General features: G+C 34.2%; 1 protein-coding gene across 1 annotated transcript; it reads left to right on the top strand.

The window, feature by feature from the left end:
• The first annotated feature begins 4036 nt into the window (after positions 1-4036).
• Positions 4037-9508, top strand: LOC131154146 (G-type lectin S-receptor-like serine/threonine-protein kinase At1g11410). The gene is made up of 7 exons (XM_058106702.1): positions 4037-6459; positions 6649-6780; positions 7864-8063; positions 8283-8493; positions 8573-8810; positions 8921-9071; positions 9160-9508. The coding sequence occupies exons 1-7, from the start codon at positions 5172-5174 to the stop codon at positions 9436-9438; spliced, it is 2499 nt and encodes an 832-aa protein (XP_057962685.1). The 5' UTR covers positions 4037-5171; the 3' UTR covers positions 9439-9508.
• The last annotated feature ends 512 nt before the right edge of the window (positions 9509-10020 follow it).

Raw genomic sequence — 10020 nt, 5'->3', positions numbered from 1 at the left:
CCTATGCTTTAGAGTCTACGGGCCAGTCGCCAGCTACCTACATGCTAGATCGGTGGTCCCAGAAGTTATATTGTGCTAATTACGCGTCTAAGGAAAATTTTGCCTAGGAAAGTGGGACTTAAGCGGTCCATTGTGACCTCTCACTTACCTAGAAATTTACCTAGTGTAATTTAACACAATCATTACTAGGTCCCACCATCACATCAGCTTGCCACGTCATCACGCCATATCATCATTGACCGTTGACCCCCAAGCATTGACCATTGATCAAACTGTTGACTTTTTTGGGTTGACTTTTTCAGACCAAGTTCACCTTACCCTGTTTTATGCACATATTTCATTTTTTCTGTCTATTTTTGCATATTGCGTCTCTAAATGGATAAAAAGGATATTTTTCTTCCTCATGCCATCAATAATACATTGGAGGGGACTAGGAATTATTTATCTTGGTCTCAAGCTGAAAGTTAAGGAATTGTTCCAAGAGGAGGGGCGAATTGGGTTATTAAGAGGAGGAGACCATTACGGCTCAGTCGCTCCTTGGAGGTCAGCTTGGTCAAAATGGAATTTCATAGAATAAACAGGATAGACATTGTTTGTACACGTAAATAAGTACATAAAATAATGTTTTGACTGACATAAATTGTAGAAATATATGATAAAATAATAATAATATAGGTATCCTATGTGGGGCCCACAAGACTGTATGGGGCCCACATGAGTCCCGAAACCGTGTGGAGGTTTACACGAGTTTTGAAGTTGTGTGGGACTCATAAAATCGTATGAGGATTATTAGAGTTACGTAGGATCCATTTGGTCTCGAAGTTGTGTGGGGCCCACAAGACCAAGTGAGACTCACATGAGTTTTCAAAATTTAAATTTAATTCTTTTTTCAAAAATAAATAATAAAATAAATAAATACTAAAAATAGTTTAAAAGTAATAACAATGATAATAATGATTAAGAAAAATAATAAAATAATAAAATAATTAATTAACTAATTGATTAATTAATTAGGTAAGTAATTAATTAAAAATTTATTTAATGGGTATGGTGGCAAGCACTTCCACATGGCCTCCATCCCCATCCCATACTCAACTCATACCTTTCCAATCCCTTGCCCATTCTTTAATTTTAAAAAAATTATAATTTTACCCATCTCCCCACACTTTTATAAATTTCATTTCTTCGTCAAAAATTTCCTATAAATAGGAAGCTCTCAACCTTCATTTTTCACAACAATTTTTCCAAGGAAGAGAAGGATTAGTGAGTAAAAGAATTTGTGGTGAAGAGATAATTTTTGAGTAAGTTCTCACTCACTCACTCTTTCCGATCTCATTTCTTAGAGATAGTTATTATATTCGTAGCACAACGTAAAAGAAGAAGATAAGTAAATTTTGATTATGTTATTATTATTATTTTTATTTAAAATTCATACCTGAGTTTATTTTGTAAGTAAATTTCAATTATGTTAGTTAATTTCATAAAATTTCCATGAGTTTATTTTTTTACGCATATTTAATTATACTATTTCTATCTTTAATATACTTACATTTATTTATTTATTTTGGTTAAGAAATGTTCTAATCTCATTGGGTAAATTTTCAGCATTTCTTTCTATTCAAAACAAAAATTATATCTATTTTTAATACAAAAATTGTGTGGTATGAGTTTATTTCTACATTACATTTTTTTTTTTATGAAAATATGAGTAAAGATGAGATTTTCATGAGATTATTTTAATTTGCATAAATTATAATAAAATGGTTTTAAAACCCCTTATGGCAAAGGAAGTTCAAAGTTACAGATGCTCGATACCGCAGCTTAAAGTTTAAACGGATCAAAGTGCACTCACACTGTTTACAGAGTAATTATTTATGTTAGTAGATTTCTCCTGAGTGCACACCTGATTCCGAATCAGGACTTAATAAGGAAAATCTCACTTAAAGTTTACATACGTTGATTTAGTTTGGTCGGCCAGCCAGTTAAGTCCAGTCTTTAGATCGCACAAACCAGTCATGAGGGTAAACATGACTTACGACAAATAGGCCTAAGGGTGGTTTTTACAATATATGTTTATACATATTTAATTACGTATACAAAGTTATTAATGATTTGAAAGAAAAGTACGAGTTTACATGAAAAGAATCATTCTTATGCTTAAATGACGATCTAAAGAAAACGTATAAGGAAAAGTATATGCATGTTTATCATTAAATATTTATATAGTTTTAAAGTAAAAATTTAATTTAACAGTTATAGTATATGATTATAAAATTTTACATTGTAATTGATGACAAAAGTTTTATGTAGAAATTTTTAAATTTACATTTATTTTAGAAACATTTTCGAAGTTATGGTATTAAATATTGTTTTACGAAATTTTTAAAAAAAACTCATTTTGACTACACACTAATAATAATCTTATTTACTTACTGAGCGTTGTCTCACTCCAATCATATTTTTTATTTCAGATAACTCTGAAGGACATGTCGGAAATCAGGCTTAACAAGCATGCGGGTGGGGATAGAAAAATAAAGATTGATTAGAAATATTAGTATGATACCAGCTATTTATACTTGTATAATTTTTATTCTTTTAAAATAAATGATTGTATATGGATAATTAGCGCTCTAATTTAATAATAATTGAGTTTATTTACTTCCACTGTAAATCAATATTACAAAGTAAATATTCAAGATCCTTCGGGATTAGGGTGTTACAGTGTTAATTTTGGATCTTAAATTTAAATTTGGGTTTATGTAAATCTATGTAAAGATCATTATAATTTTACACTACATTTGACAACATATTTTGTCTTAGGGAAGGGGGAGGAGGCAATTTACCAAAACTATATGATTTTTTTGTTGCCTCTTTTCCACTTTTTTTGCAAACAGTTTCCAACTCAATTCAAAAGTAAACAAATTGAGGACTTAAATCCATTTTCTCCAAAAACGGAATTTTCTCGAGTTTATTTTTTTGAATAATTTGTAATTTGTCCTTTTTTGTGGATTTTCAAACCATTTTCTCTTCAAATTTAAAAATAAATTGTAAAAAAAAATAAAAAAATATGTGGCCCTTCATGGGCCTTTCCATTCTTTTTCTCATCAAATTTCAAAAACTGCCAAAAAAAAGAGAAGAGGAAAACTAAAAAATCATGGTCAATTGTTGGTAACGAATACATATCAACCTTATAATTTATTAAATAAGAATAAAATAAAATGAAATGGAGATAACATGTGTAATTTCACATATTTATCATATAACTTTTCATTTCATATAACTTTTATTTTATTCCATTTCAACATATACTCAACATACACTTATAATACAAATCCTAACGAGGTAACAAATATATTTTAAATTGATATTCGGTATGCTTTAGGAAGGTAAAGATAACAAATTCTATTAGAAGTTAAGTAGCATTTGGAAGTATGAAATTTTAACCTTGAATAAAATTACCTGATTTTTAAAAATTTATTCTATATTTAAGAAAAATTTATTAAATTCATTTTATTTAGATTCATGATACAAAATTTATACTTTCAAACCAAAATTTGAATATGTTCCCAACACCTAGCCAGTACGTAACACATGGCCCGCAGGCACCAACCCAACACAGCTCCTGCTTGTTGGGTTGGTGTTGTCGTCTTCTCATTTACATTCAAATTTTGAAGATTTGACCCCCCCAAAAGTCAACATTGCTCAACTTGTGTAATTAAAAGTCTCCAAAAACAAACTAATTGTATAGTATGTACTAATTAATGTTTTCATTATCTCTATACGTGCATGTATTTTTTATTATTAAATTAAAAAATCTTTGTTAATTTTATCAATAAGTGGCAATCTTGAGATCACATAAAAATGAGATAATATATATGGTGAGAAATGGATCAAAATGTAGTCCAATAGAGTCGCCACTAACCTACTTTTACTTTAAGTGAGGTTAAAATACCTATTTAGTATTTTACCAATTCGTTGGTCTTTCAACGAAAATCAATAAATATTTCAATCCATCTTTGTTCCCTTTTTTTTTTTTTTTTTCCTTTTTCTGTCTTATTTTTTTTATTTTTATCAAAGGTAAATGTATATTGATCAAAGGGATATGTACAAAAAAGACTGAAGCCGAGAGAGGCAGCCAAAGCTCCCAAACAAATACAAATAGCATCAAAACTAGGAAAATAAAACCCAGCAGCAAGTACAATTCAACCTGGGCATACCCAGGGCACAAGGCAATACAATCACAACTGGGCGTACCCAGAATACCATGGGAACTCAAGAACAGTGCAGCAGGCCAAGCTCTCAAGCTCCACACATCAAAAACGCATGCAGTCCAAAGTGCCATGCCAGCGAGAACAAAACACGAACCCACTGCAGCGGAAATCAGGACAGCTTCTGAAACCAAAAGCGGATAGTGTTGACAAGTCAACCACTGGATGAAAAGAATTCCATCCAAAATCTGATAATGGAAGATGCAATTCCCGCAAGATCAGAAAATTGCAAACGAACTTCCACCAAAATCCCGTGAGCTCACACACCCACAGTGCGCCACGTAGGCATTTCACATTTAATGGTCTCAATTATGGCAACCGCAGACGAACTCCGCAGCCCCGATCTGAAGTCTGAATAGAGGAACAGTTCATCAACTCTCCAGAAAAGGAGAAATTGATAACATTCATCCACCAAGCAACAACCACACTCCAAGAGTGCGACACGTAGGCAGGTTCAAAATAAAAATTCAAGCTGTCTGGAGGGACTTCTGAAAAAAACCAACACAACAAAGACAAGATCACGTGGCCACACTGACAGAAGCAACACCCCACAGCCTGGCTAAAAGAAATGCAAACTGACAGCCACAATCATGAAACCATGCGGATAAGGAAGCGCCAATGTGACACTTATCTAGTAATGGCGAATCCAATGCATACTTTTGCATGAGCTGCTCACGAAGGATATGCAAGGGATTTCTTTACACCACACAGTTTTCCCCTTGACCTATGCTGTTTGACTTAATTCACATTTTCTGGTCTTCATTGACTCCGAGTGCCGACCAATCTCCTCCGCCAATTCTCTCCCCCTCTCACCAATTTCCTCTTCCAGAAGGTGTCTTTTTCCCCACGAAGTATATAAATTACTAAGAGCATCGCTGACCCCAAATCCGCCCTGGATAAACCATGAATCTTCCAAATGGGTTTCTGTATCCACTGCTTCTGTTCATCCAACTCCCGTTTTGCTCTTCAATCAGCACCATCACTTCCGCACATCCCGTGGCGGACGGCGGCGTTTTAGTCTCCCAAGGAGAAACGTTTGCTCTTGGGTTCTTCAGCCCCCGGAATTCTGGCCGCCGGTACGTCGGAGTGTGGTACAATAAAGTCTCCGAACAAACCGTGGTGTGGGTCGCAAACAGAGACGATCCTCTCAACGACACATCCGGCGTCCTCTCCATCAACGGCGCCGGAAACCTCATCATCCAGAGTAACGCCAGCAGTACCCCAGTTTGGTCTACGAATATCCTGGCGCCGTTAACTAATAACTCCGATTCTGTGGTAGCCCATCTCTCAGACACGGGAAATTTGGTTCTGATTCGACAATCGACGCAAGAAACTGTATGGCAGGGCTTCGATTATCCCACGCAAACCATGATGCCGTTCATGAAATTGGGGCTGGACCGGAAAACCGGCCTGAAACGGTTGTTGACGTCCTGGAGGTCCCCAGATGACCCGGGATTTGGGTCTTGCACCTGCAGAATAGATCCCACGGGGATTCCCCAGTTCTTCCTGTACAAGGGTTCTACCCGGTGGTGGCGGGGCGGGCCGTGGAATGGAGTAAGATGGAGCGGCGTACCGGAGATGGGCAACAACGACGGCTTCTTCAAAGTTACTTATGTTGAGGATCGTGATGAAATATATGTGATGGACAGCATCCTAAACGCCTCCATCTTCTTTAGGATGGTGTTGGATGAATCTGGGTACATCCGACGGTCCATTTGGCATGAGACCAATCAGAGATGGGTCGAGATTTGGTCTGCACCCAAGGATCGATGTGACAACTATGGACGGTGCGGTGTGTACAGTTATTGTGACCCGAATCAAAATTTGAATGAAGAGTGCAAGTGCCTTCCTGGGTTCGAGCCCAAGTCACCGCAGGACTGGTACTTGAGGGATGGTTCACAAGGTTGCAAAAGGAAGCGTGCGGACTTGATGTGTAGGAACGGAGAGGGGTTTGTGAAGCTTGAACGGGTGAAGGTGCCTGACACGTCAGTGGCACGTGTGAACATGAGTTTGAACGCAGAAACGTGTAAGGATGAGTGCTTGAGGAATTGCTCGTGCGTAGCCTACACAAGTGCAGATATCAGGGGTGGAGGGAGGGGCTGCCTCACTTGGCATGGCGATTTGGTTGACACCAAATTGTATGCAAGTGACGGTCAAGATTTGTACATTCGAGTTGACTCAATTGAATTGGGTATGGTAGTATTGCTGGAGTCAATATTTGCTTTAAGAAATTTTATGATTTTTATTACAAAAATGAGATAACTTTTAAATTATGATTTGTTATTTATTGACATTTTTTATTTTATGATTTTTATTACAAAAATGAGATGACTTTTAAATTATGATTTGTTATTTATTGATATTTTTTTATTTATAACAGCAAAGGCAAGAAAGAGCTCCAATAGCATTAAGGGTACTAAGAGGACATTGGTGATTGTGACTGGACCTACTCTTTTGGTAGGATTTCTTTTGATTATCTTTTACTTGTGCAAGAGGCGTCCAAATATTAGAGGTATCTATTTACAAGGTTTTGTTTTGTAAAACACTTTCTTATTGGTTAATACATATAACTAGCATAGTTAATTTACATTAATTTTTATGATTGAACCATACAAAGTGTTAGGAAATTTCTATAAAAAGGATCTTTAACTTATTTTATGAACCATGATCATGTAAAGATAAGGAGAACAATTCAAATATATCTTACCATATTTCCATCGAGACAACCCATTTTCGATGCAATTAGATCTTCTTTCCTTCAACTACTTGATCTTCTCTCCTCTTACTCACTTTTATGTTTGGTTTAGGGATGTGGATTCTACCAAACTTGATTATTGAGTGTTGAGAGGAACCAATAACCCTTTATATAGAAATCCATAAGTGACTTAATCCATCAAAGAATCATAAATACATGCATGTGACCTTTCCCCTCCTCTAAGATGATTATACATTGATTAAATATCATGAATTCCTTAATGATGCATTACTTAGGGAGATTCATGACTTCAACCGATCCATTTCCATTATTTTAATATATCTTGTTTAGGAGATTTTTCATTAATCATTATAGACACATGACTTTTGTCATTATGTCTTACATACCAATAAATAAGACACTTGACTTTGGTCAATTTACCATTATATGTTCATTAATAAGTTGAAGTATAGCTTAATATTAATTATTTATTTATTTATAGGTGCACACACTATGTGATCATGAAGATCACCCACGCATATAAAAATTTTCAACACAAAGAGATTATAAAATATTAATATCATCAAATATTATAATAATGTTTCTTAACTTGGGTATCTTTTGGAGGTTTTATTTTGTTTTTAGTCTTGCCTGGGGTGGTGTTCTGCAAAGTTGGTGAAACTAAACTTTGTTGATTCGTAGGATGAGGAGGGAACTTTCTTTCTTTTTTTTCTTCTGTCTTTTTTTTTCTCATTTTGTGTTGTTCTGTTGGGTAAATCCCTTGTTAAAAAAATTGATTATCTACACTTCCCCTTCGGATCAAAAAATAGAAAGAACGAAAAATTTATATTAGACAAATGGTTGATATTAAGTCTTTTTGGATTCATTTTTCTTAACTAGGCCATTGGGGAAAACAAAGTCATAGAAGAATGTTATTGTTCAATTTGGCCACAACACACAAGGACTATCCAGAAGAAGATGGACATGATGTGGGAGAAAGAAATGTCGATTTGCCATTTTTTAATTTAAGGGATATAAAATCTGCAACAAACAACTTCTCAGACAAACTTGGGGAAGGTGGTTTTGGTGAAGTTTACAAGGTAAATGCTTTTTTTTTTTTCATTTAGATTCCAATATTGTTGTATCTGTCTCCCTTATATTTTGTTGAGAAAATGAATTTTTGGCTATCAAGATAACCGTTCAAAGAATATATTATTTTAATTAAGTAAAAGCATGATATATCAATTGAAGAAATAGTAAAAATGATTAAGCTTTTGCCAATATTTATGCATTTATGGAAGTTTAACTTGCCTTTGTAGGGTCACTTATCCAGTGGACAAGAAATAGCTGTGAAAAGGCTCTCAAAATGCTCAGGCCAAGGGGTCGAAGAATTCAGAAATGAAGTCTTATTGATTGCTAGACTTCAACATAGAAATTTGGTAAAAGTTTTAGGTTGTTGCATTGATGGGGAAGAGACAATGCTAATCTACGAATATATGCCTAATAAAAGCTTGGACTCTTTCATTTTCGGTATGACTCCTTTAACATTTGTTGTTCCTCTCTTATAAAGAAACTCCAATTGATATGTAATTGTTCAATTTCATGGCAGATCATACTAGGAAGGCACTATTGGATTGGAAAAAGCGCTACGAAATTATCATTGGGATTGCTCGAGGCATTCTTTACCTTCATCAAGACTCAAGGTTAAGAATTATTCATAGGGATTTGAAAGCTAGTAATATACTTCTTGATGGAGAGATGAACCCCAAAATTTCAGACTTTGGCTTGGCAAGAATATTTGGACGACACCAAACTCAAGCAAATACAAATAGGGTCGTCGGGACATTGTAAGTTTAACTAACCTCTTCAGTTTGCACTTAGAATATAACTACGTATATTAAAGAAAACGATGAATCTTTGAAAAGCATTTTAATTTGAATTCTACCATAATGGGCAGCGGTTATATGTCGCCTGAATATGCACTAGACGGTCTCTTCTCAATGAAATCAGACATCTTCAGCTTTGGAGTTTTACTATTAGAGATCATTAGTGGCAAGAAGAATTTTACTTCTTACAATGATGATCCACTCTCAAATTTAGTAAAACATGTGAGTGCATCATAGATGTACATTTTAACATTCCATATTGCTAAAGTTTTTTTTACAATTTTTTTAAGGAAATGTTGTAACTTTTCAGACGTGGGACTTGTGGAGTGAAGATAGAGCTTTAGAGATAGTTGATTGTTCAATGGGCAATTCTTGGAAAGAGCTTGAAGTTTTGAGATGTATCCAAGTTGGGCTCTTATGTGTTCAAGGTGATGCTGTGGATAGGCCAACCATGTCAACAGTTGTTTTCATGTTAAGCAATGAAGTAGCTATTCCTTCTCCAAAACAACCAGCATTTGTTGTCGAAGGTACCATGACGAGTACATGTTCCAAAAACGAGATGACAATTACAATGATTGGTCCCCGATAGAATATCCATGTCTATCTAAAAGTTGCTTATATCGATGAAATTATGATTATGGTTAGTTTATAACCCTAAATTATATGTACTAACACTTTTTATGCTTTTTTTATTTTTATTTTAATGACCTTTAATTTACTTGTTTTTCAATAAACAAATAAATTGAAAAATATATACAATTAAATAAACAAACAAATATACACATTTTTTATAGAATATAATAAAAAATGGGTGTTATTTAGGAATGTCTAATAAAAATCCCAAAAGAAGGGGCCTTGTTAGAACCACCCCCCACCCCGGCTTAGAACTAATTCAAGTGAGGCGTGAAATGCCCATTACCCTTTTTATAATCATAGGGACACACCAACTTTAAAAATTGAGAAAATATTTTAAGAAAATACTCCCAGATTTTTCCAAAGTTTAGTAAAAATTTTTGACATTTTTCTAAAATTTCTAGGAGGTTTTTAAAGGTTTTTTCTTATTTTTTTCAAGTCAAAATAATTTAAAATATTTTTCCTAACCTCAAAAATATTTTTAAAAATAATTTTTCTAATTTTTTCTAATTTTTTGGGATTTTCAACTATTTTTCTC

This window comes from Malania oleifera, chromosome 4 (assembly GCF_029873635.1).
Source record: "Malania oleifera isolate guangnan ecotype guangnan chromosome 4, ASM2987363v1, whole genome shotgun sequence".
Lineage (NCBI taxonomy): Eukaryota > Viridiplantae > Streptophyta > Magnoliopsida > Santalales > Ximeniaceae > Malania > Malania oleifera.
Note: the sequence above shows the minus strand (reverse complement) of the source record. Positions and strands in the feature narration are given on the sequence as shown.